We start from the raw sequence: 26,687 nt of genomic DNA, 5'->3' as shown, positions 1-26,687 counted from the left end.
ACATTCGCATATTTCCGTCAGTTTGGATGTAGCTGAACTTCGCTCCCATCTTGGCAGCTGGGCCAGTATAAGTCTGTGTCATGGGTCAGAGCCAGTGTTCGATACTTGACGGGATAAGGAACCTGAGGCACAGAGAAAGAGTGGGTTTTCTCTTTGCAGCTGGTCAGTCTGGTGCTGGAGGGGCGTTAGGGATGTCTTCAAAGAAAAGTGCGAGACCGCTTTTTCCATTGCAGTCCTACCACACGAAATGAAAAAAATAAATCTCTTTTTTTCAAGTAGCCAAGTCATCACTGTGTTTGTTTGCCTTCCTCTAGTCCCCCCTGAGTCTTCATTATTGAAATCATCCTACTTCCTTCCTGCTGCAGGGGCGGGGAGGCTCCAGGGAGCCCTTGTCGGACCCCCAGGCCTCACCGACGCCAAGCTACGCCTTCGGCTTCCACACACTTGAGGAGAAGGACCCCTTCTGTTAGAGACCGCATGCCCTCCCTCAGGAACGCGCTGCGCCGACCGAGCTAACTTGGAACCGAAGGGGCGCTCTCCGCGCGGCGGGCGCCGGGGGTCTGCAGCTGGGGCCTGGCGCGCCCGACGCGACGCAGGACGCGCTGGGGAGCGGCCCCACCCGCTCGGAGCTGAGGGACGGGGGGCAGGGGGCGGAGCTTCCTCACCCGCTCCGCGGAGGAGCCGGGGCGGGGCGGAGCTCTCCACCCGCCTTACCCCGGTCCCGCTACTGCGCATGGCACGTTGCGTACCTCCCCCAACCCCCAGCAACCGGCCTGGCGGCGCGGCCCTAAACTAAGGAGGCGGAGCTGAGACGGGGTCGGAACTGCTTGCTAACTCCAGGACCAGGTACCGGGCCGGCGGAGCCGCCTGGTGCGCTCCAGGGACCAGTCCCTTCTCGCCCTGATGCCGATTCCATCTCCTCAGGGGCGGGCCTTCGTCAGATCGGCCATCCCGCCCCCCCCTCCCCGCCCTGCACGGGCCCCTTTTCACCCCGTCCTCCTCGATTCCCGTAGTGAGGGGCTGCAGCCTGAGAGCAGAATAGGCTTGGGCCTGCCCGGGAGACGCCAGAGCGGAGTTGCCGGGCGAGAGAGGCGACCGCCTGCTTTCCGTATCCATCTTTCCCCCTGACTCCTAGGTGGGGAACCTGGGGCCCAGGTGTCAGTTTGCCCTGCCCAAAGAGGCGGCCGATCCTGTGCTGACCCCCCTCCCCCCATCCCACAACCCCAATTCCCATCTATCCCAGGCTGGACAGGCAGCGAATCAAACCTTCTTAAGGAGAGAGATTTAGGTGACTCCCTGAATCAGCAAAAACAAAGAGCTTCTAATTGTCTTGTTGTTTTTAAAGAATGTTTCAGTGCCCACAGTAGATCTGGGGTGGAGATGGGCGGTGGGGGTAGGGAAGTGAGCGCGAGAGAAGGGGCGTGGTTAAATAAAATTGTTCAAATTTCCAGGAAATGGGGGACTAATTTTTCTGCCCAGCCTTCTGTTAAGATAACCTAGCATATTCTAACTCGACTTTCTCCGAAGAGGAAAAGCCGTTCGAACTGGTCCTTTTCTTACTGTGTAATACCTGTTGAAGTAGAACCGTATTCCAGTATGTATTTGAGGCATTAGGACAGTCCTTCGTTGACTGATTCATACTGTCTAAAGACACCCAAGACTGTTTCTTGTTTCTGAGAATTGAAGAAACCGAGTCTCATCTGGTTACCTGCCTTAGGCCAGGAACCTGTTCAGCTATTAGTTACAGTGCTGAACTTGTTAACTCTGTTCCCCCACCTTTCAACCAGGTTTCTGAGAATATCGTGACTCAAATGCAGTGTTTGTAGTTGTAACCCCAGACATGGAAGAAGTTTAGAAAAACAGTGACAAGAACAGGGAAAAAGGAAAAAATAATAATAATAAAGCAAGGTAAACGAATTCTTTCCTATTCTATTTGGCATCTGGTCAGCAGCATTGTCAAATCAGGCGATGTCTTCTCAGTCAGTCATCATTGTATCTTTGCAAACACAGTCTTGACACTTCTCCCTGGACTTATCTGTAATCACGGGTTTCTAGAGCACAGGCTTTGGAACAGATCTGACTGGTCCTCTACCAGTTGCCTGTGTCATTCAGGGCATTTAACCTCTCTGAGCTTTAAGTTCCTGATCTGTAAAATGAGGAAGATAGTACTCATAGTGAGCTGAGCTCTGTGAAGCATTTAGCACAGATCCTTGCACATAGTAAGTTCACCATAAGTGCTTGCTGCTTTTATTATTTTTGCTATTAACAATTTAACAGATACGGGAGTGCCCATTTTATGTGTTGGGCACAGCAGCCCCTGGGAATGCAATAGTGAATAAGATGCGCTGGCAATGAACATTGTGGTATGTGTAAGGGTTGAATACAGAGGCTGAACACCTGACGGGGGAGGGAATGGTAATCAGGGAGGACTTCTGTAGCACAGGGTACCTGAGATGAGTAAGTAGTAAGGAACGACAGGTCAAAGTTAACCAGGTTGGGGGAATGAAAGTGGTCCAGGAGGGGAAGCAGAATCTTTAAAGTTTTTCCTTTAGACTTCATTTCCTACCTGCCTTCAAGCATGATGTCCTAAATATGGACCTATCCCAAGGCTTGCTTCCCAGCCTTCTGCTTTTTTCTCCCCATTTTCTCCTTCAGTGCATTTGTCACTTGTAGAGCTTTGGCTGCCAACTCCCAGGTCTACATAGCCATCTCTAACGTCTCTCTTACTTTTCTTTCTTTTTTTTTTTTTAATTTTTTTAAAAGATTTTATTTATTTATTTGACAGAGAGATAGAGTACAAGTAGGCAGAGAGAGAGGGAGAGGGAGAAGCAGGCTCTCCGCTGAGCAGGAAGCCCGATGCGGGGCTCGATCCCAGGACCCTGGGTCATGACCTGAGCTGAAGGCAGCCACTTAACTGACTGAGCCACCCAGGCGCCCCCAGTCTTACTTTTCTAACTGACTGCTCTGTCTTCTCACTATAGATAGATAGATAGACAGATAGATAGATAGATAAACTATTTTCTCAACCTCAACATGATTTAAAAACTCGAACTCATCTTCCCACCAGAACCACTTCCACCTCTGAGTTTCCTGTTTTGTTGCTGACACTACTCTTTCCCAGTTACTTGGGCACAAAAAAAAATCAGAGTCATCAGAGTTGTCCATGAGTAGAATGGGTTCCGTGATAAGGTAGTGAGTCTCTGGCCAGGGAAGTTTTCAAGCAGAGGCTAAATAACCTTACATCCAGGAGTTTGTAAAAGCTGTTCCTCCGAAGGGTGGAGGATGGGCTAGATGACTTATGGTGTCCTTACTAACTAAATATAATTTATTTTTTCTTCATCCCCTATCCATCTATTTCTTAGCATTCCTTTTGCTACAAGCTCTTATCACCCCAAATATGGTCCACTATAGTTGTGTTCTAACTAACATTCCTTTCTCTGGGGATTTTTCACCTCCCATTCTCCCATCCATTTGCAGATTAATATTCCTTAGAATGTTTCTTAGAACAAGGCTTCTCAAACATTAGTCAGTACGACGGGCCACAGATCAGCAGCATGACCGTCATGTGGGAGTTCGTTAGAAGTACCAGGCCCCACTCCAGATCTTCTAAATCAAAATCTGCACTTTTAACAAGATCCTCAGATTATTTGAATGCACAATAAAGTTTGAGAGACACGATCTTAAGACCACTGTTTTGTGTTTGTCACCTTTCTGTTTAAAACCTACAGTGGCGTCCCACTGCCTGGTGAGGAGAATCCATACTCTAGCATGCACATGAGGCCTCTTCATTGTTCTCATCTATCTGGAGCTGTGCTTCTATAACTGGTTATGCAAAATGCTAACGTACTCCTCGGTATATTTGGTCAGTCAGTCAGTCAACATTATTGAGTGCCTGCTATGTGATAGGCACTATTCTAGAAACTGGAAGATACGTGTGTGGACAAAACAAAGTAAGTGCTAAAAATGAGCAGCTAATACCATTTCATGCTTGGAATTCCCATTTTCAAGTCCTATTTGACACTGAGGCCCCGCCCCTTCAATAAAACCATCCAGATCTGTCCCAGCTTATAGTAATTGTCTTTCCCTTTGCTGAACACCCGCTGACTTGCCCGTTTCTACTTGTGCATTCCCCAGACCTGCTGAATTAAAAATTTTTGAAGGTGGGAGTTTGAGCATCCATAGGTTTTTATAACTACGTGAGTTAATTTTTTTTAAAGATTTTATTATTTATTTATTTGAGAGACAGAGAGAAATAGCATGAGAGGGGAGAGGGACAGAGGGAGAAGCAGGCTCCCCGCTGAGCCGGGAGCCTGATGTGGGGCTCGATCCCAGGATTCCGGGATCACGACCTGAGCCGAAGGCAGTCACTTAACCAACTGAGCCACCCAGGCACCCTACATGAGTTAATTTGAAACCCATCCTGGTTTGGGAACCCATGTTCAGATAATTAATGAAGCTGTTAGTGTGGTAGCCTGGGACCAGTTCTTAGGTTTGTTATATTAATTTATATGGTGTTTGGGGATTGACTTTATTTTCTATTTCCAGTATTTTTCCAGAGCGTAGACAGTTCCTTCTGCAGATAAAAATCATCTTTTAATCTACATTAATATTCTCTTTTCTGTTGTAGACTACATATGGATATGGACGCTGCTTCCTCTTAAATTTCTTTTGCACGATGCTTTGTGTTTAATGTTATTAAATAATGTGCACTCTAATAATCTTTTTTTAAAAAAAATTCAGATAATATTTTTACTATTTCATGCCAGGATAAATGATTCTCAACATGGTGATGATCTTCTATAAGGTCTTCTATAAGAAGATTAGGATAGGGGGCGCCTGGGTGGCTCAGTCGTTGGGCGTCTGCCTTCGGCTTGGGTCGTGATCCCGGGGTCCTGGGATCAAGCCCCACATCGGGCTCCCCGCTCCGCGGAGGGCCTGCTTCTCCCTCTCCCATTCCCCCTGCTTGTGTTCTCTCTCTCGCTGTATGTATCTCTGTCAAATGAATAAATAAAATCTTTAAAAATAAATAAATAAATAAATAAGATTAGGATAGGGGTGAGGATAAATGCAATTTGATAAAAATCTATAGATGATTTTGAAGGGCCTCCTCTCTCCCCTGGATTGAAAACCATTGCTTTGATTTCTCTGAAGCAGTTCTAAGGATTCCAAGAACTCCATGTATCTGATTAAGTTCCCACTCCCATTGCTATACTATATACTACCACAATCCCTCAAAGGAAATGTGGCAGGCATTTTTTCTAGATTCTTCAAAAGTGTTTCTGATTATTTGTTTTACTTTTAAAGTCATTTTGTTGAGATATAATTTATATATATATATATAAAATGTTTCATACACACACACACACACACACACACACACTCTCCCAACTTGTTTATTTTCTTAGTGGTGTCTTTCGAAGGCAGAAGTTTTTAATTTTCATAAAGCTTAATTTATCATATTTTTCTTTTTTATTTCATGCTCTTGACATTCTTTTTTAATTTTTACTTATCCCAACATCATGAAGATTTTCTCCTCTGTTTTATTTAGTAGTTTTAACTTTTTCTTTAGTTCTATGATCCATTTCAAGTTAATTTTTGTGTATCATGTAAGGTAAGGGTGAAAGTTCATTTTTTCTAAATAGATACTAATTTGTATCTAGATTACAGATACACCCCCATGGAATTACTCTGGCCCCTCTTGAAAATTAATTGACCATACATACATGGATCTATTTCTGGATTCTCTATTCCATTTCATTGATCCATTTGTCTATCCTAGAGCAAAGTATACTGTTTTGATTACTGTAACATTAAAGTAAGTCTGGAAATCAAGTAATGTAAGTCTTCTAACTTTGTTCTTTCTCAAAATCATTTTGGCTATTTCAGGTCCCTTGTATTTCCATATAAATTTTAAAATCAGCTTATCAATTTCTTTTTAAAAGTCCGCTGGGATTTTGATTGGGATTGCACTGAATCTATAGATCAATTTGGAGGGAGTTGACATCTTCACTTCAGTGAGTCTTCCAATCTATGAACATAGCATGTCTCTTATTTAGCTTATCTTTAATACCTCTTAGCAATGTTTTATAATTTTAAACATACAGTTTTAAAAAACATACAATTTTAAAAAAATTATTCCTAATTATTTTATGTTTTTGTTGGTATGGTAGATAGTTTCATTTTTTAAAATTTCATTTTCTAATTATTCATTGCTAGTACATAGAAATACAATTGGATTTTGTAATTGACCTTCTTTCTAAATTCATTTTTTTAGGTCTAATGATTTTTTTTGTAGAATACTTAGAATTTCCTACATACACAATCATGTTGTCTATGAATAAAGAGTTTTACACCTTCTTTTCCAATCTGTATGCCTTTTGTTCCTTTTTTCCCTTTTTGCATTGGCCAAGACCACTAGTACAATGATGAACAGAAGTGATAAGAGCAGACATTCTTGTTTTGCTTCTATTCTTATAGGAAACTCACTAATTCCTTTTGTTACTAAGTATGATGTTAGCTATACATTTTTCATAATATCTTTTTTTATTTTATTGTTATTTTTAAAGATTTTATTTTTTTATTATTTGAGAGAGAGAGTGTGAGTGGGGGGAGGAGCAGAGGGAGAGGGATAAGCAGTGAGTGCAGAGCCTGACACGGGACTTGATCAACCCTGAGCCAAAATCAAGAGTCTGATGCCCAACTGACTGAGCCACCCAGGCACCCCCTTCATACATATCTTTTACCAAGTTGACTTGGTAAATTCTATTTCTATTCTATTCCTATTTGACTTATTCCTAATTGACTGAGAGGTTTTTTAAAATCATGAATTGATATTGAATTTTTTCAGATGCCTTTTCTCTATCTATTGAGATGATTGTATTTTTTTTTCTTGTTCACTCAGTTACTCTGGTAAAATTACTTTTTTTTTTTTTTTTTAGATTTTATTTATTTGACAGAGAGAGTGAGCGAGCACAAGCAGGGGGAGCAGCAGGCAGAGGGAGAGGGAGAAGCAGGCTTCCCGCTGAGCAGGGAGCCCAACGTGGGGCTCCATCCCAGGACCCTGGGCTCATGACCTGAGCTGAAGGCAGTTCCTTAACCAACTGAGTCACCCAGGCGCCCCGATTCTTTTTTTTTTTTTTTTTTTAAGTAAGTTCTAACGCCCAGCATGGAGCTGGAACTCATGACCGTGAGATCAAAAGTCACATGCTCTACCTACTGAGTTCATTTTTTTTTCTGCCCACACCACTGTTTTTTTAACTCCTTAAAATTGGTTGTTTTTTATTTGCAAGCAACTTTGGACAAAAACAGTATGGTATACATTGATTCATTTTTTAGTGTTAAAACAGTCTTTAGTTCCTGAGATAAACCCCACTTGGTCATGATGCATTATGCTTTTAGCCATTCTAGATATAAATTTTTTTTAAAGATTTTATTTATCTATTTGAGAGAGAGAGAGATCACAGAGGCAGAGGCAGAGGGAGAGGGAGAAGCAGGCCCACCGCCAAGCAGAGAGCTTGTGGGGCTTGATCCCAGGACCCTGAAATCATGACCTGAGCTAAAAGTAGATGCCCAACTGACTGAGCCACCCAGGTGCCCATCTAGATATAATTTTTAACTATAAATTAAGCAAACATAAAACAAAATCAGGATGATATGAAAAAAGATACATTTGAGAAATGGCAAAAGCTCTTGGAAGTGTGTAACCAAAATTGAAAAATTAGTAGAAGGGTTAGAAAATAAAATTGAAGAAATCTCTTGGAGAGTTGTAAAATAGGAGTGAAACAAGTACAAATTAATTCTAGATAATTCTAGAAGTATGTCTTTATTAGGAATTTTATAACATGAAAACAGAAAAAGTGGAGGAGACAAAATTATCAAGGAAATAATACAAGAATATTTCCCAGAATTGGAAGATCCAAATTTCCACACTAAAAAGGCTAAGGTAGGGGAGCCTGGCTGGCTCAGTCGGTAGAATATGCAACTCTTGATCTCAGGGTCGTGAGTTTGAGCCCCACGTTGGGTGTAGAGATTACATAAAAAAACAAAATCTTAAAAAAAAAAAAAAAGGCTAAGTGCAACTGGCCTAGAAAGCAACTAGTCCGGATTGCAGCAGGGGATGGAAGGCCTTGGAAAGGCAATCTCTAGGAAAAAATCAGAATGAATGAGTTCGAATGTATAGTAAAAGATATTGACTGATAAGACAAATAGCAAAGATGGAAACTTGGAAAAAGTTGGTAATAGCTATGTGGGAAACCAAACAAGTAAAAAAAGTTTGAGTCCATTATCAACTCTAGGAAAACAAATGGCGTACAAGAAAACAGACGTGGTCATCTTTGTTTGCCTCAGCTCTGAACCATGTTTCCACAGTCATAACAATGTAAATGTGGACTATTGATTTAATTAAACATTATGCCAGAATTGTGTTGGGAGAATGAAGGCAGGAAAGTAGGGTGCAGGAAGGTGATGTAGGAGAGCTTAGTCTTCATCTACCATAGTAGAAAGTTAGTAGATAAATGTCTAAAATGGATAAGTCATGGCCATATAAACATTATTTAAGAATGATAATAAAAAGCAAGATAAACAGCCAAAAGAATTGAAGGTTAATTGCTTCTGGGAAAGGATCAGTGGGGAATTGGGTCAAGAGAAATTTAAAAATTAAAGATGAAAACCATATTAATAACAAATCTGTCTTTTCTTATAGAGATTGCAGTATTTCCAAATGTACTTGGCCAGTTTTATTGTCAGTGAAAGGTTCTCTAAACCAGTCTTTAGAATCTAGAAATTTATAGGTCTGTACAGTGCTTCGACTGGTAGACTCATAGCAAGTTTTTGTTAATCAAAAGGCATTTCTATAAAAGGAGATTTGACTAACCTGTTTCTATTTTCCTTTTAGGTTTAAATTTTTGAAATTGAAGTAGGTCTACACATTAGGAACTCATGTCTTTTCTTGTAAGTAAACCAGAGCGAATTAGGGTGAGTGTTTCTATTCTTCGGCTTTACTATTTTTATTTTCTGTAAAGTAATGTGTTTTGACAGATACTGTAGGTGGTTTTTTAATGTGATGTTCAGAATCCTGTGTAAGTGAGGCATGTAGGAAGTAAAGCAGATATGGCAACCTCCACTCCTGAGAAAAGAGCTTGCAGGCAGAGGCTGACCAGAGACACCAAATACACCCACCAGCTTGACTGGTAGAGAAGAAACGGTCGCTTGTTTTATGAATATCACTCATGCAAAATTAAATGAATCGATGTCCCTTTTCACTACAGATATGTAATTGCTAATAAGCTGCCTATTTCCAATGTATTTTCAATGAGTTTGTGTGTTTTAAAAATCAGTATCAAATTGTCATTATTGGAACACTTTTTCTAAGTATAATCATAGGTTTTAATTAAAGACTTTTTGAACATGAATAATGTTATTACACCTGAAAACTTTACCAGCTAAAGTGACCTCAAGAACAAATGCTGGATTTAGCTTCTTTATAAGCTTCCATGACTTCTTAAAAGAGCACTGTATTTTATTTATTACCAAGTATTTATTTCTAAATGCAGTAGTAATTATTTGAAAATTCTGTAACAAGGAAGAAGTGCTATATGACACATGAACATACCACTTTCTTTAAATATTAAAGCATATGTTATATTTTGTGATACAGCACATATTATTTTTTTATACCAAGTTTTTTATTTTGGGTGTTCTTTTTTTTTAATTTAGAAAAAAATTGATAGAAGACAGAAAATGATGTTATAGTTCCAATTCATAACCAATATTATGCAACTTATTTCTGAATATTACTTAATACTCTTTTTTCTTGTGTTTGTGTACATAAGAATAATTTATACTGGAAAGAGTAGACTTCACTGTTAAGTAAGAGGAAAAACAGACTCTCTCCTTAGCCTGAACTCTGCCTGGTGGAAAGAATGCCCCCAAGCCAAACTCGCACACTAGTCCTTAAGTGAAATTCAATCTTGATTCCATTACTTTTACATACGAGCTTCTTTTCTGTGTCAACCTCGCCTGATTCACGTGAAACCAGACCACTGATCAGTATTAAGGAAATCCAATACTCATTTGAAATAGGATAGTAAAGTGAACCATGATTGGTGAAGTTAGTGTAGTTCTTGTAAACCTGGTAGAAAATATAAGTGGTGATGTCTTTAGGAATCCTAGTGGATGAAAGAATATGCAGCTATTTTCTTTTACAAACAGAGGCTTGTGAAAAACTGTTTCATCTCTATTTTCCGTATTATGAATTCCAGTAGCATTTTTCACATTGGCATTCATGATCCAAAGCATCTGTAATAGACAGCCATTGATTGAGTGAGTCAGATGGAACCAGAAGGTAGTTTCATGTGTAGGAAAGACAAAAAAACCTTCTTCATTATTAGGGCCAGTACTATGTTTCTCATCTGTCTGTCAAATTTAAGAATTGTTTAACAAATTAGGCAAAAAAGAATAGAGAAAGGAATTAACCTATTGTTTTCAGTTGATTTAAATCCAGGATTCTTTTTAAAATTGTTCCATAAAAATGCATCTTAACCGTACTGCATGGTTCTGTTTTTGTAGTTTATTTGTCTAATGACTGATAGCTAATTTTTTGTGGCTTGGAAGAAATACTAATTCTCTTTGGGGTTTTCTTTTTAGCGGTGGGTCTCGGAAAAGTTCATTGTTGAGGGCTTAAGAGATTTGGAGCTATTTGGAGGTAAGTACAGTATGGCATTTAGCCATCACTTCAGGGTAAATGTCACTACTCTTGTTGACTAAATCAATTTCTAGCAATTAGCAATTGTAAGGACAAGTGTAAACAAGAGTTGTTCTATTTGTTTGGCTCCATTTTGAACCCATGGTTTCCCAAAGATTTGAGGACTTATCTGGCAGTTGACCTTGGCCTGTCTTGATTGTTAGAAAGTCAGTATTTACTTAAAGGCATATTTATTTCTTCTAAGTATTCGTCCAGTTGAAAGACATATTCTTAAAGGAAAAAAAAACTAAGTGTTTAAAAGCTCTAACCTTGAAATTTTTAAAAATAAAATGATTAGTCAGAACTAAGGTAGCAGATGTAATGTACGGGGATTAACATAAGAATAAAAAAAAAAAGAACTAAGGTGGCAATGATATAAAAGTTCTGGTTTACTGATCAATCTAGTTGACTCATCTTTTCATGGTAGAAATTATGAGACTTAAGAGAACTAAGGAAAAAAAAATCTGTCAGGACAAAAATACTGACTTCCTGTTGTAAAATCTACATGCTGATTTTGGAAGTCGTAACCTTGCAATTTTGAGATTTAACAGGGCCTGTCATTTGCCTTTGATTCTTTCCGAATTGAGCCTTTTTGAGAACTGCGATCTTAATTTAAGGCAAAGAAAATTCTTTTCTATACAAATAATAATAGTAGAGCCCCATTCTTTGTGTCTGAATACCAAGACACTCTCTTTAGCTAAAGAAAAAAGTTATCAGATTGAGTGCATTGGTTGACTGATCCAAACAAAATACCCTCAGATAGACTTAAGTCATTGAGAACTGAGACTTGTTAGTTACTAGGTGATACCTGTTATATTTATTTTCCTTAATGCCACTTAAAGACCTTCCAGAGGAATATTATCTGTTATGTTTTAGACAGATGAGAGGTTAGAAAAATGATGAGTTATTTTTGTTTTAGTTCTAAAGAATAAAAATTAGCTGCAGAGTAAAGGAAAAGCTAATGGAAAAAAATATACTATATTCTGGTCCTGTTCTCATTTTCTTCTCATCATTAATGGGAATACCATGGTTTAAAAGTAAACATTGGCATTGATAAAAATTGAGTTGAAGAGTCCAGTTTACAATTAATTAGTTAAAAATATTCCAGTATATGTAAATTGAATTGAGGATTTTGGTTTCAGCGTCTTGAGTGCAGGATCTCTGGAAGTCTTTTGACAATTTCCTAGTCTCTGATCTGAGGAGAGTGAAGGGATTGTTCTGTATATTGTTTACAGCTTGATGAAGTATATATTATCAAGTTTTATACAACTTGGAATTTGGCTTCTGCTCTACAAGATTGGACTTGATTTCCTTTTATCTATTCAACTTGGCTTCTTACCTTTAACAGACTGTCTTAAGCAAATGCACCTGCCATTTGTGTACCAGAAAACTAATGTCCAAGGCAAAAAAAAAATCTTGTTTTGACAAATTGAGGCTAATTTACTCTGCAGCCAGTCTCCTCTAACAATACAGTTGGATGCTCTGATTTCTAATTTAAGATACTTGGAAATGTGTGATCATTCCAATACTTTCCAGTTAAAAATCGACTTTGATGATTTTTCTCACTTTCATAGAATGATGAAAATAAAAAGTACAGATACAGAATTTGTCTGATTTAAGGGAAGAAAGTTGTATCAGTTGTCCTTTGCTTTATTTGTTTTCACCTAGAGTAGCAGAGGGCCAAAAAACCCTTGCTTTATTTGTATTCAGAATAGAGTGCATGTGACTGGAGAATCTAACTGGGTAATGGTCCCACATATACATGTTGCTGTATTAAAACCTTCTTTGCCCTTTTTTTTGAAAGCCTATTTTCAAGTCCCTGCACTTTCTGGGAAATAGCCAACCATCTCTATAACTTTATAATGAATGTTTTGTTCACAGTATAAGACTCTGAAACCAGCCTATTGAAAGTAATACTGTGTGCTGATGGAAAGTAAATATAAGACTAGAATTATAGCAGTTGAGTTATAGTTGCCAGAGAATGCCCAGAGAATAGTAGCCTTGCCATGTTTTGAAGAGCCAGAGATACATGTTTAAAACCCCATCTATGTATAGTGTTTTGACTATGGGTTTCTATGTGTGTGTGTGTGTTCATATGTAACCCTGCGGGCACTTTTACCATAATGACTCTTAAGTGGTTTCCATAAAGAAATGTAGTCCTAAGTGCAATAATTGCTGTTGTGAATGTGGATGTGTCTTCTGCTAAAAAACAAAATGCCAACAATCAATTTCTCTACTCCAGAGCAGCCTCCGGGTGACACTCGGAGAAAAGTAAGTGACTTTCTAGGCTCTAGCACTATGGCTGTTGCATGGGGATGACTTCTTGTGGAAATTCGTGTTTTTGGTTGGCTTATCATTTTATGTTTCTGCTTATCTCAATGAGTTTTATTTGTAGTGTAATTCTTTCATTTGTGGAAATTCAGGTTTCACCCTGGAAAGATTTTAATGTGTACTTTGGAAGCTGAAAAAGTCTAAGGCACTTTTTGTCTCTCTCTTGAGGATTAAGGTCTCCTCCTCGTCTTGACCCTACCAGTCCCCCACCACCCTCTCCAAAAAAAAAAAAAGAAAGAAAGTTTCAACAATCTAAGGTGTGGTTATCTTTTAGTGGCTAGTGGTACTACATTTTCCTTCCTTGGTCTATTGCTAATCAATTTCAGCCCACAGAGATCATACAGAGCTCTACCTAGATTATAGGCAGTGCCTCAAATCTCCTACCTTAAAAACAAAACCCCACATTAAAAGGTACAAAACAGAGATGCATTTTTTTTTATTGGCAAAAGTTGAAAGACTCCTGCCCTGCCTTCCAGTCTTATAGTTAATTTTACCAAAGTAAGTAACACCAGATGTGCACAGTGTACCAAGCTATTTTTGATAATGTGAATCAGTGTCTTATAAAGAGAGGGGATAAGAACCCTTTTCTCAATAGACTTCTTAGTCTTTTCCGATGATAGGCATCTGCGCCTTTTGCAGGCAGCCCCACAGTTGAAGGAGGGTGATGTTGACTAGGAATTTCTCTCTGAGTGAAGCTCTGGCAGATCGAAATATGTTCCAGTCAGGAGACTAAAAAACATTCCCTGTACCATCAGTTAGATATTTTTCCCGAATAGAATGCCTGTTATATATAATTTTTATATTTTTACAGCTGCCGGTGTTATGCCAAGAGTTATCCTGTGTGAAACCTGGTTGGGGGGGTGAATATAGCATTTCACAAATATTGTCTCTGTGTGCTCTACTGTACTTGGTCTTAAACTCTTTAAACAAAGTTATTTAATGGTCATTTCTGGCTATCAGTAGCTTATGTATTTTCCAAATGCTTCAAAATGAATAAATGCTTTTCCTGATAGGGGAAACTAAGAAGCTTTGCTAGAATTAGTTTCTCTAGACAATTTGAGATTATACATCACACTAATACAACTGTGCCATGCTGTGTTTAAAGAGAATGGACTAAACATTTCATCCTTTTCATCTGAATTTTGGCCTTTTCTAACTCTGAAACAGTATACTGAACTAACCCACCTCTCTTGTGGCAATTTCAGACCCGAACTCTTCCTTTCAAAATACCGTCTTTGTTTGTTTTCCTAAATAAAGGTTGGTTTCTCTCTGAGTTCAGACCTACAGAACATCCACAAACTAGAACTTGCCCATTTTAGGATCATTGCCAGTGAGATGGGGACAGCAACCACTAGACTAGTTCATCTCATGCAATTCCCGATTGCCAAGAACTCACATTCCCAATTACCTAAAGAATTTTATTTCCTAAAACTAACACTTTTGAGTCATTTTCTATAGTCAACAAAGATAGTAGAAATATTTGCCAAGTTACTAACTAATCATACCAGTAGTTTACTACATCATTTCCTACCCAGGCTCAACAAGAGTGTGTCTTTAGTGTATAGCCTACTAGGCAGTATGTCTTCCATGCACTTGTAGCAAGGAAAAGGGATATAGGTCTTAAAAAAGTATCTATCAGTAGTTTTTCCCAAGGGAGTTATTTAAAATGCATTTAATAAGTACTTTCATCTCACAACTCCAGCTGTCCTTCATAGTCTCTTTTTCAAATAGAGAAATATTAAGGAGTTTGCCTGGAAATCAAAGGAGAGAAGACCTTCAAATATATAGTAGTTTTAGATTTGTTCTCATTGGGACTATATTGCTACCTGCTAAAAAATGCAGTACTTTCTCACAGGCAGGTACCAGATTCTGATCTATAAAGTGCCCCTAGTAACAAGGGATCTAGTGAGTGTGTCGCATGAGGGCAGGTGTTTCCAGTCTAGATCAATATGTTGAACTCTGTCTCTGGTGGAACTGGCTGGTACATGTCCTCCTCTTCAGCTCAAGGCAATGACAAGCTCATGAGCAGGAGACCTCAGTTTAAACTGGACCCATGCAAACCTGTTCGCATGGGTTAAGTATAGCAAGTTGGGGATGTGGGAAGGGATGAAGTCATTAGAAGTAGGCAGGGGCTGAATCACGTGGATCCTCACAGGCCAAAGTAGGGACTTAGGGTCTGCAAGCCACTCCCTGGGTTTTGTGTTAACTCATGACACCGATTTTACTGAGGAGTAGATTAATACTTGAGAAAACAGGATCCACAGAAGAACAAGAATAGGTGCAGATGGTGAGAGGTAGGAAGTTAAGAAGATGGGACTCAAGACTAACTTAGCTTGCAGGTTGTCAGTTCTAAACACATGGTGAGTTGCCATTTCAGAGCTCCTGGTTTGGGCTTTTTGCTCACATTTTTCCCTTGGTTGTGTATCTCTCACCTGTCTGAGGTGTTTGGGATGTAGTAGCCAGTATCTTAGGATTATTCTGAAGACCAGACAGTGTCAAGAAGCTATAATGGCTATCAGTGATCCTAGAGTTTGTTTTCAGAGCATTTGAAAACACAGATAACTGTAAAAACCAAAATCAAACCAACCTTAACTATTTATCGAGCTCTTCTTAGGATTCTGTTTTCTTCGTTTTCTCTGTTCCATCTTATGTGTTGAAGGAGAGTGACCGAACAATAGGCAGCAAAGAGGGAGGAGAAGAATAGAATTCATATTAATTGAATACATATGAGGCACCAGGTAGCGCTAAGCTCTTTACATACTTCATCTCATTTAATCGCCACAACAACCCTATGAACTAGAAATTATTCCACTAATGAGATAACAGAGATCCTAAGAGTTTAGAGTGACTTTGCCCAGGGTCACAGAGCAAGTGATAGACCAGAGTTCAAGTTCTGGTCCTTCAGCCTATAGTCTTTGTATTATACCATTTGTCTTACTTAAAATAGCCTTTCCCAAATTATCTTTTCCAAAATTTAACAAAAGGTTCTCGGGATGAGTGTTTTGGGAAATACTAGGTTAAACTAAGTTAAACAAGTTTCCTTACTATAAAACTTGCCAAAGCTTTTATATGTGAGCACGTCTTATGATTCTCCATGAGAAAGAAAATGTTGCATTTTCTCATTTAATTGAACGTGTAAACTGTTTCTATGTGTTAACTGCCAAGATCAGTGTTCCAGGGGGCCTACTTTGGGGAAATCTTGCATTAGAACAACCCAGTAGAAAAATGGACAAGAGACACAAAGAGGCAGTTTCACCTAGGAGAAACCCACACGGCCGATAAATACATGAAAAGATGTTCAACTTCGGGCGCCTGGGTGGCTCAGTCGGTTAAGCGACTGCCTTCGACTCAGGTCATGATCCTGGAGTCCCGGGATCGAGTCCTGCATCGGGCTCCCTGCTCAGCAGGGAGTCTGCTTCTCCCTCTGACCCTCCTCCCTCTCATGCTCTCTCTATCTCATTCTCTCTGTCTCAAATAAATAAATAAAATCTTAAAAAAAAAAATGTTCAACTTCATTAGTAATCAAGGAAATGTAAATCAAACCCACAATGACATTGGCAAAAATTAAGTCTGATTAAGTGATAGAGGAAAATGGATCAATGAGAACATACATACGATGCTGGAGGGAGTGGAGATGGGTATAACCATTTTGGAAAACAATTTTGCATTAGTTTGTTAAGTTGATTGTTCATTTACTCTGTAACCTAGCAATTCAATTTCTGGGCATAAGCTTTAGAACAGCTCTTGCATATACACATCAGGAGATATCCAAATGGGTTTCTAATAGCACAGTTCATAATAGCAGAACCGAAAACAACCCAAAAAGCCCATCAACACTGGAATAGATAAACTGAGATATAGTCACGAGATGACTTACACAACATGGGTGTATAGCATGGCTAAATACAACAGTATGGATGAATCTCAGAAAAATTGATTGAATTAGAAATTTGCTGACAGGGCTCTCTTTTGCTTGACGAGATTCCTCTTACTGTCATAGTAAGTAGTGCAAGAGGAAGAACCCTACATGGTTTCTTTCCCCATTGGCAGCATGAACTCTTGAAACCAGATGTGCTTGAAACGTCAGGGACCCCCAGCAAGGCAATACCACTGTGTCAGAACATTCTCAACTCACTCTCTTCTGGCTAGTGCCGAGGCAGGGGCCGCTCATGTGTTCACAGAGACCTTTTCCTAACTAGCGCTCAGCTTTAGGAATATAGCATATGAAATTTGAGCTGGCCTAAGGTTCTCCATTTCAGTAGGACACACATCTGAAGAAAGAGGATCCCAAAGAAAGAAAAACCTGGCCCCAAAATCATGCAAATACATTTAGGTCTGGAAGAAGGAAACAGAGCCTTTTGAGCTGAAGGAAGAGCTGTTCGTCTGCCATCGATTTTGCTGGGCACTCTTCTTCCGGACCTCAAAGGCCAGAGGTGTGATGCCCACATCCTAACTAGCTGGAGTCCAGCTTCATTTGCGGCAGGAAGGAGGAAACAGGTCACTTCCACCACCTGGGATGAGACCCAACGGCTCTGTTCCTTGCCTATGTGTTGGCTGGGGTTTTTGTTTTTGCTTCACTTGGAAATATCAGAGAATAATTGGTCTGGGCTCTTGGTTTGCTAAAGAGAGGACTTCTTATGGCCACATTTTCCTTACTATAAAACTTGCCAAAGCTTTTATATGCGACCTTTGAAATCTTATGGTCAGGACCTTAAAATAGGACCCCCCCCCCCACTTCTCCATCCCCTTTCTCTTTTCTAAACATGGCTTTCTTCAGACATCCTTTCCCCAGATAAGAATTTCATGGTTTTTAGCAAATGAGCCAGTTGTTGGGAAGGACAAGCAAATCAACAGTCGACTGAAACTGGGCCTGTCCCCCACCCCCATTCCTAGATGGTGCTCACACTTACTGGCTCTGATATTAGAGCTGGTGACTACATTGACCATCTGGTGTTTCACATTTCTCATCGAATAGTACTGGAACAATTTCTTTGACCCAGAGTCAGAATTTGTATGTTTAGATGCCAGTCTCCTCATGGGTCTGAATTACCACCTCCCACTCCCATCCCACACCCAGTATTCTCTTATTAACCTATTTTTCTTTTTCTTTAGACCAATGAGGCGAGCTCAGAGTCGATAGCATCCCTCTCTAAACAGGAGATCATGAGTAGCTTCCTGCCGGAGGGAGAGCGCTATGAGCTACTCACCGTCATAGGTAAAGTCCAGGGACTGCCATTCTCGGGCTCCAGGGCACCGCCACGGCATCCTCCGTACCCCCAATGCATGTGTGCCAGAGGCTGTCAGCTAGTTAGCAGGAGCCACGGTGACAAAACAGCCTTTGGTGGGTCTCCTTTGCTCTTGTCTTCCAAGTGTGGGAAAAGAGATCGTGTTACCAGGAGAGCAGCTCTTTTGCAATTTTTTCTTTTTGGCTTGTACGATTCTGATGCCCTGGGCCATAGTCAGTTCAAATGGTTGGCCGAGAAGGAACTGGTAGGAGACAAATCAAGAAACATCAGCCACAAGGGTAACGGTAGTGACAGTTTTAACTTGAATCTTCTTTTTAGATCAAGTCTCTTCAAGGCAGCCTTTGTTGCTGTTGTCCTTGTTTATGGCATTCCCTTTTTCTTTTAGGCAAAGGATTTGAGGACCTGATGACCGTGAATCTAGCAAGGTACAAACCAACAGGAGAGTACGTGACGGTACGAAGGATTAACATGGAAGCTTGTTCCAATGAGATGGTGACGTTCTTGCAGGTAATGAACTGTGAATGGGGCACTGGAAGGGTGGGCTCTTAGTTGCAGTAGTAATCACCAGGCGTCTCTTACATCCATCTTCTGAAAGCAGCTGGCAGAAAACGAAGGTGGACCAAACCAAGACGTTACAGAAGCTCATCATGAAAAGTCGTGGGCATCTGGCAGTAAGGACTCTATAAAGCTGCTCAGGCCAATTTATAGTCCCCTCTTCTCCAAAGACTGCTTTGTGGCTCATTCATTCCTTTGTTATTCTGAGAGGCTAAGTAACTTGCCCTTGGTCATACACGGGATTCAAACACAGGCAGTCTTGTTCCAGATTCAGGGCAGCCTGCTCTGCTGCGAAAGCCATCTGCTGGCGCTCATGGTCCTGTTGGCCCAAGGTTCCCTTCTGTTGGAGAGGCAAGTAGCTGCCCTCCTGTTAAACAGGGAGAGACCACAGATCTAGTAGCTGGCCGGGGACCAGACTCTCCGTCACTGACGCAGGTTTGCACTGGGAACCCGATTCAGGGCCTGGGTCAGGGTATTTACAGTGGCAGACATGCAGTCTCTCCCCCCTGCTTCATTCATAACGTGTCTCCGAATTCATGCTCATCTGATGGTGCTCTAATGCCCACCCATTCATGTGGTCAGAGTCTGAGGATGGAACCGAGAGTCAGTCCTGGCTTAGGTATTTGGGAAGAAAGATATCTGAGTTTATTCTAGAGCATGTTGGACTTCAGGATTCTTTTTTAAATTCTTTGGAGTGGTGGACAGGTAGAAGGTATTGCTTCTTTGGCCTTAGCTCATGTCCCAGAGGCCAGGACTCCGGAGTTTCTGTAGTTCTTTTGTCCAAATTTACTTTAAAATCCCATAGGTCTGACACTTTCCGTAGCTGCTCTCTCGATCCCAGGTTGCTGGAGAAGTCCCTTCGGATATCTCGTAGTTATCGTTTGCTCTCTGGTGCTTTGTTTCCTTGTTCTATCGAATACAACACTTTCCTTTATAATAGGAAAACATTTTTTGTTTTCTTATCTTAAAGAGGAGTTCTGTGCCTTGGCCCTTGAAGTGGAGCTCAGCTCTAAGCGTATTACTTCCTAAGTCTTCAGTCAGCAGTTGGTTCTCATCGTTTCCGAGGTGGCGAGCTGGGACCCTCTAGTGTATTGTTGGCGGTTTCCCCGTGGGTGGGGAATTTTTCTTGAGGCTCTTTAAGATCGGCTGGCGGAGCCAGACTCAGGTGGAAGCTGGCAGAGCAGTGCTGGCCTCCCTGTGGAGACCGCAGAGCCTGGCTTCTCTCCTCTGGCTGGCCACCGGCGTAGGCTGCTCCCAGGACTTGAGAAGAGCTTCTGGAAGTACTAGGTCCCCATGTTACTCATGGCATCCCACGCCCTTGATTCTGACTTCCACTTACCATTGCTTTCAGGGGGAGCTTCATGTCTCTAAACTCTTCAGCCATCCCAACATCCTGCCATACCGAGCCACCTTTATTGCAGACAATGAGCTGTGGGTTGTCACATCATTCATGGCGTATGGTGAGTGGGATAGGGGTCCTGGCAGAGACGTGTTCTGAGAGCGCTGTTGTCAGCCGGCTCACGTACGGTTTCCCTTCTCTGTTACCCTTCCCCTTGCCCCCACAACCGTTTTCTTCAGGTTCTGCCAAGGATCTCATCTGCACACACTTCATGGATGGCATGAATGAGCTGGCGATTGCTTACATCCTGCAGGGGGTGCTCAAGGCCCTGGACTACATCCACCACATGGGATATGTACACAGGTGCATTCTTAGGCATAATCGCCCTTTCCAAGAGCAGGGATCTGGGCCCATGAGCCCTCGAGGAAACAGTTGACTGAAGTTAGCGAAGTCAGAGTTTAACCCAAGGCTTGGGATTCTGTCCTTGCCTCTGACTTGGTAGAAAGAGCATTTAGTCTGCCAGTGCTGACTTTCTCTTTACTGAGCGGCTTGGTCCTGAATACTGTGTGCGAAGAACCTCTAACATGGACCTCTGCACAGCCCCCTCCTTCCTTAGAGCACCCAAACTGGTGTATGTGCCCCAAAATCTGCCCTATGCCGAGGGGCTAGGGGGAAGGCAGGTTGCTGAGTAGATGGTATCAGGAAAAGCAGCTCACAGTAGGGAAGATAATGAAACCGGACCCCTACCTAACTCCACAAACAAAGGAGCCCTTCAGATGGCCTCAATGTCCGATATAAAACTACAGACTTAGATAGAAGGAAATGTTTCTGTGACCTGAGGCATCAAAGACTGTCTAGATATTTTAGAAGCCCAAAACATAAGACAAAAAAATTGATGGATCTGACTATATCAAGATTAAAGATCTTTCTCCAATGAAGGACACCATGAACAAAATTAAGAAATGGGTGACAGCGTGCGAGATGTAAGCTTTGTCTAAAACACAGAGGAGATTTGTAACAAGGAAATCCTGCGAATCAACAAGAAAAGGACAGCAAAGCAATAGAAAAAAGAGCAAAGGGTTTGAAGTTTATAAAAGAGGAAACACAAAGGACTAACTGTTGTATGAACAGAAGCTCAAAGCTAACAATAATCAGAAAAGCAAATTAAAACAGGAGGATGTCACCCTGTACACCTGAGACGGGTGTTATGTGGAGGCTGGATGAGGCCCAGTGTGGCGAGGAGGTGGGGTCTCCTGTCCGCACAGCGGAAGATGGCCTGACACGGCCAGGGTCACTCGGGACTGGGACCATCACTGCCGCTCTGGCTGGACACCCCAAAGAAGCCCTCACACAGACCCCTCCGGGGGTATATGTGGGAGTCATCGTTCACATTCATGGGGGTTAGAGGCAGTGTTAGTGGGAGAGTGGATGAGTAAAAGTGGTAGAGCCCACCCCAGCTTACAGGTGGCAGTTAGGAGCAAAGGTTGCTTGTATGCAGGTGGCAACACGGATCTTAGAAAGAGCACCGAGAGGTGAAGCAAGAATGGGAGGCATAACACAGCACCGTCAGGTAAACTGAAAATATATGCATACAAAACCATGCTACACGTTACAAGAATACCTACAAACAAAAAGTACAGATTAAAAGCATAGATGGTAGGGGGAGCAGTGGTCTGTGAGCATAAAAGAGAACTTTAACAAAATGTAAGTAAGCTTTAAAATCTGTTGATAAGTAAATTGGGTCATGCTGTTTTCTCTTTTCTCATACATGTGTTATAGGTATAAAAATGTGTGTTTTGTATAAATGGCATGAACATACACATGTGTAAAACACACATCCAGACGCTGCCAGGGAGAGAGCTGACTGGAGCTAGTATGTGACGACCAAGGTTTGTGGCATGAGGGGCTCCTGCTGCCCCATGACACCCTCTCTCCGCCCCCCACCCCCTCCCAGGAGTGTCAAAGCCAGCCACATTCTGATCTCCTCTGATGGCAAGGTCTACCTGTCTGGTTTACGCAGCAACCTCAGCATGATCAGCCACGGGCAGCGGCAGCGTGTGGTCCACGACTTTCCCAAGTACAGTGTCAAGGTTCTGCCTTGGCTCAGCCCGGAGGTCCTGCAGCAGGTCGGTGGACTGAGTCCCGAGGAGCCCCCATCCCTCACCAACTCAGTTTCCCAAGGGAGCCTTTGGGAATTTCCTGGGATGGGGGTGTTTCGCTTCTGAGTGGAGTAAGGGGTTCCACCTGTTGGCAGGTGGGCCTGGGGGGCCTCTCAGCGTGGGTGTTAGGGGCCCATTGCAGATGGTGTTGTTCCCCTCTCTGGGGTCCCAAACTGGACCTAATGCTATTTCAGTTCCCTTCAGAGACCTTCCCATCTTATAGGAAGAGTGAGCATTCTGGAAATATTTGGTGCTTTCCACATCCCTCCACTAAGCAGGAGCGTGGGGCCCCACCCTTCTTCCTGCTTGTTACACAGCATCAAACATTCCTTCCTTTAAAATACCAGCTACTCTTCGGTAGTACAGGCAAGGAAAGTGGGCCAGATTGGAGACAGGCATTCTGTTCTCTCCCTGGATATCGCCCCGTGACCTTCTCTTCTAAGAACAACCAAGACTACAAATGGAGTGATCTGTGGCTTTTTTTCTCCTGACTTAGAATCTTCAGGGTTACGATGCCAAGTCTGACATCTACAGTGTGGGCATCACAGCCTGTGAGCTGGCCAATGGCCATGTCCCCTTTAAGGATATGCCTGCCACCCAGGTGAGCCTGCAGCCTGGTTTCCTTCTTGCCTGCCCCCCGCATGCCTTCCCTGCTGTGGGAGGGGATCCCAGGGGAGGAGAGCCCAGGAGCAGGCCCACTGCTCACCGCTGTAGGGCCTGAAGCAGGAGTGCAAATGGAGGCCCACATGCCGTGTGTCTGTTTAGACGTATAAATCAAGTTAACACATTTTTATAAATTTGTAAAATATATTCTATCCTCCTACCTTGATAAATATACCTGGAAGGCCCGTTTCTAATTTATAGTTCTCAGACTTCTCAGGTTCTGTGCTACCACATTCTGGCCGATACCTTTGGAACCTCTGTCTATAAGTTCCAGTTCTTTTCATGCCCCTTACAACAACTGCCCTTTGGCCACTCCTTGGCACACACAGCCAGTGGCATAGTGTGCCTTTGGGAGACAGACCAGGGGAGAGGCTTATCCAGGCCTTATCAAGTCCAGGAAGCAGACTTGGGATATTTGGTCAAGGATTACCTGAGTCCTAAGTACCTGGAGCATGATCTAGAACTGGGAGGGGGTTGGGGCAGGCTCTGAGCGAGCCTCTCCCTTGAACCTACAGATTGCCCTACAGGAAGAGGGGAGGGTAGAGAATGGCCAGAGGGGAGCTCTGTAGAGCAGAGGGGCCAGGGAGTCTTCTGGGAGGAGGTGGCATTTGAGCCTCGAAGGCAAATAGGAATTAACTGTGTGAAGAATGGGAAGTAGAAGGAAACTCTCAGGCAGAGGGAACAGCATGTGCAAAGACCCAGAGTCAAGAAAGGGTAAGATCTGGGGAATGGCGATAGTTACAAATAGCTGAAGTACAGGCGCTTCCAGGGGGCTGCTGGGTGATGTGGCTGGAGAAGGAAGCCAGGGCAGATCCGAAGGACTTTGTGTGCCACACCAGGGCATTTGGTTCGTGGCCCAAAGCATGTGGAGAACTGCTGATGGCTTTTGAGCCCAGGAGCGACAGCCTCAGACACATTATTGTAGAAAGATCACTACAGCAGCTGGAATAGACCTAACAGACTAGGTAGGAGGGTATGGAAACCTACGTAAGGCATCTAGAAAAATCTAAGGCCGTCACAGAAAGGAGCTCAGGAAAAGTGAAAGGCTACGTGAGGTGAACGAGAGGTACGGATCCAGAAACAGCACGGTCCAGTAGCACTTTCTGGGATCGTGGGAATTCCTTTTCTGTGCTGCCCAGTATGGTGGCCACTGGCCACCTGCGGTTGTTGAGCACTTACAGTGTGGCCAGTGAGACCGAGAAACTGCATTGTAAGCCAAATTTAAATTCCCTTAAGTATAAACAGCTACACGGGATTGGGGGCTGCCGTATTAGGCAGCACAGCGCTAGAGAGCCTTCCAGGTTTCTGGCTTGGAAGCCCACGAGGACAGCCGTAAGGACAGCAATCCCCAAGGTGGGGCTAGTTTGGCACACGTGGAGTCCGAGGACTTCGGCCCAGCCGCCGAGCTGAGCCTGCCCCCGGGCACGTTGCTGCCGTACGACCTGCCACAGCAAGAGCCCAGGGCCAGGCGGGGCGGGCGCCACATGCCGCGCCCCTTTGGACCCACCTGGGCACCACAAACTGGGGCCGGGCTCCAAAGAAAGTGACCCGATGGCCGCCTTCACCCTAGGGAGAGGGCTCTATGGTTAAAAGGATGTGATGATGTCTTTAAACGGGAGAGGAGACGGGGAGCCCCTTCCTTGGTGGCCATGGTTGGGGTGCATTTTCGCAGGCCCTCTCCTCTGCACGTTGGCCTAGCTAGGGTATCGCTGCCGAGCCAGTGGCCCGCGCTGCTTTGAAAAATTAGACCTATCCCACTTCTCTTTTCTCTACTCCCCCCAAACTACTTTTGTATTTTGGGAAAAGTGTATTTGTAAAGAAACTCTATAGACCTCCCAGTGGGCCCCCCTCCAGCCCAGGTCCCGGCTCTGTCCTCCCCAGATGCTGCTGGAGAAGCTGAACGGCACGGTGCCCTGCCTGCTGGACACCAGCACCATCCCCGCCGAGGAGCTGACCATGAGCACCTCGCGCTCAGCAGCCAACCCTGGCCTGAGTGAGAGCCTGGCCACCAGCACCCCCAGGACCTCCAATGGCGACTCGCCATCCCACCCCTATTACCGCACCTTTTCCCCTCACTTCCACCACTTTGTGGAGCAGTGCCTTCAGCGGAACCCAGACGTCAGGTATTTCCTCTGGGCTGGGAGTGGGCTTTCAGGGGAGCGTGGGGGGCTGGGGGGCCGAAGGCCGAGTTTGAGAGGATGCATCTGTCCTGTAAAGGGCTGGGTTCCTGGAGGAGTCCCGAGCCCCTGTGGCCAGAGGGATCAGCACAAGGGTTTGCTAAGAAGCCAGCCTGGGTAGCTCTGGCTGTCATTTTTGGGGGCTGCTGAGGGAAGAAGTAGAGGATGCTTGAGGATAAGGTATAAGCCGCAGGCTTTGGAAAGTCTGGGGCACAGGGGTGATGGTGGTCTCTCTTCCCCTTTCTCTACAGACCAAGTGCCAGCACCCTTCTGAACCATTCTTTCTTCAAGCAGGTAACACAGCACTTTCCCGAGGCTCCCTGGGTTGGTTGGTTTTTCTTGCCTGTGCTTCTAACTACCCTGCACCTCCTTAGCCGCAGGGTCCTCTTCCCTTTGAATCTGAGAAACGGCCATGTTTCTGAAGCCCCTTAAAGGCGCTGCTCCTTCCTCTCATAAAGGTTTTTGGCTCTAACAGGCCAGCTGTCAGGCGGCCACTTGCCCCACGGTGTCCTGTGACCCAGAGCCACGGGCTCCACCCCCAACTGTCTCTCCTCCCTCAGATCAAGCGACGCGCCTCAGAGGCTTTGCCTGAGTTACTTCGCCCTGTCACCCCCATCACCAATTTTGAGGGCAGCCAGCCTCAGGATCCCAGTGGAATCTTCGGCCTGGTAGCAAACCTGGAGGAGCTAGAGGTGGACGACTGGGAGTTCTGAGCCTCTGAAGGATGTGCACGTTCTCTGTCCCGGGACACGTGAACCCCGGGGGCCCTTCCTGAGGGCTGGCCACATTCCCACCCTCCTGGGTGCAGATTGGGTAGAAAGGACATTTCTGCCACGACAGTTGGCCGCTTACTCACTGGGAGAGAAATTCCTGGAGAGAAACCTTCTTTACTGCTCCAGGACTTCGAGACACAAGGGAATCCCAGCAACCAGTGATCAGAGGCCAGGAAGCTGACATTCCATCCTGGGAGCTCAGGCGACCTCTTCAGAAGGAAGAGATGCTGTTCTGGCCCTGGAGGGCTGAAGGCCAAGCCCAGGGTTTGACTCTTCAACCCAGGGGACTGTGTGACTTCCTCTTTTCACTCTTGCTGTCCTACCAGGCTGTTCCATTCTCTTCCTCTGCTCTCAGATCCTACAGGTCCATGGAGGGGCAAGCAATAAGCAACCTGCCCCCCACCCTAGTCCCCAGACCTCGCCCTAATAATTGAAGGGAAGGGCATGTTTTTGTTAAGCACCAGGTTAAGGCTGGGGCAGTCCCTCCTTATCCCTCTCATTGCTTGGACCGCAACACCTAGAACCTTCCCATAGTTCATCTGTGTGGTTCATCCCTTTCCCACCAAGAATCTATCTTACTGCCTCCTGCCGGCCACCTTGAGGCTTTCTCCAAGGCCACAATGTCTTGCCTAGCCTGAGGACTTAAGTCCTTATGCCGCTTTAGTTTCATTGCCAGAACAAATTAAAATTTTTGGAGAATCCA

At 43.5% G+C, this 26,687-nt stretch overlaps 1 protein-coding gene across 6 annotated transcripts; it reads left to right on the top strand.

The window, feature by feature from the left end:
• The first annotated feature begins 711 nt into the window (after positions 1 to 711).
• Positions 712 to 26,687, top strand: STRADA (STE20 related adaptor alpha). Of its 6 annotated transcripts, none has more exons than XM_045888680.3 (14): positions 760 to 846; positions 3,729 to 3,950; positions 8,894 to 8,949; positions 10,645 to 10,702; positions 12,984 to 13,012; positions 18,185 to 18,287; positions 18,704 to 18,825; positions 20,225 to 20,333; positions 20,452 to 20,575; positions 22,167 to 22,338; positions 22,868 to 22,972; positions 24,916 to 25,157; positions 25,463 to 25,505; positions 25,772 to 26,687. In XM_045888680.3, exons 3-14 carry the CDS (start codon positions 8,938 to 8,940, stop codon positions 25,922 to 25,924), a joined length of 1,272 nt encoding a protein of 423 aa, XP_045744636.1. In that variant the 5' UTR covers positions 760 to 846; positions 3,729 to 3,950; positions 8,894 to 8,937; the 3' UTR covers positions 25,925 to 26,687. The 6 variants fall into 6 exon arrangements, with proteins under 6 accessions (XP_045744633.1, XP_045744635.1, XP_045744636.1 ...); XM_045888678.3 differs by having other exon boundaries at positions 8,894 to 8,973; XM_045888677.3 differs by lacking the exon at positions 3,729 to 3,950 and having other exon boundaries at positions 712 to 846; positions 8,894 to 8,973.

The sequence above is a fragment of the Mirounga angustirostris genome, unplaced genomic scaffold, assembly GCF_029215605.1.
Source record: "Mirounga angustirostris isolate CCGP_5_RB_7025 unplaced genomic scaffold, mMirAng1.0.hap1 SCAF_17, whole genome shotgun sequence".
NCBI classification, from domain to species: Eukaryota; Metazoa; Chordata; class Mammalia; order Carnivora; family Phocidae; genus Mirounga; species Mirounga angustirostris.
This window is presented reverse-complemented; position numbering and strand designations above follow the sequence as displayed.

Coding starts and splice junctions, on each gene's coding strand:
- STRADA (XM_045888677.3), top strand. CDS start 8,938: ATGTCTTTTCTTGTAAGTAAACCAGAGCGAATTAGG. Junction 13,013..18,184: donor CGGGTGACACTCGGAGAAAA/GTAAGTGACTTT, acceptor CTTTTTCTTTAG/ACCAATGAGGCGAGCTCAGA. Junction 25,506..25,771: donor ACCATTCTTTCTTCAAGCAG/GTAACACAGCAC, acceptor CTCCTCCCTCAG/ATCAAGCGACGCGCCTCAGA.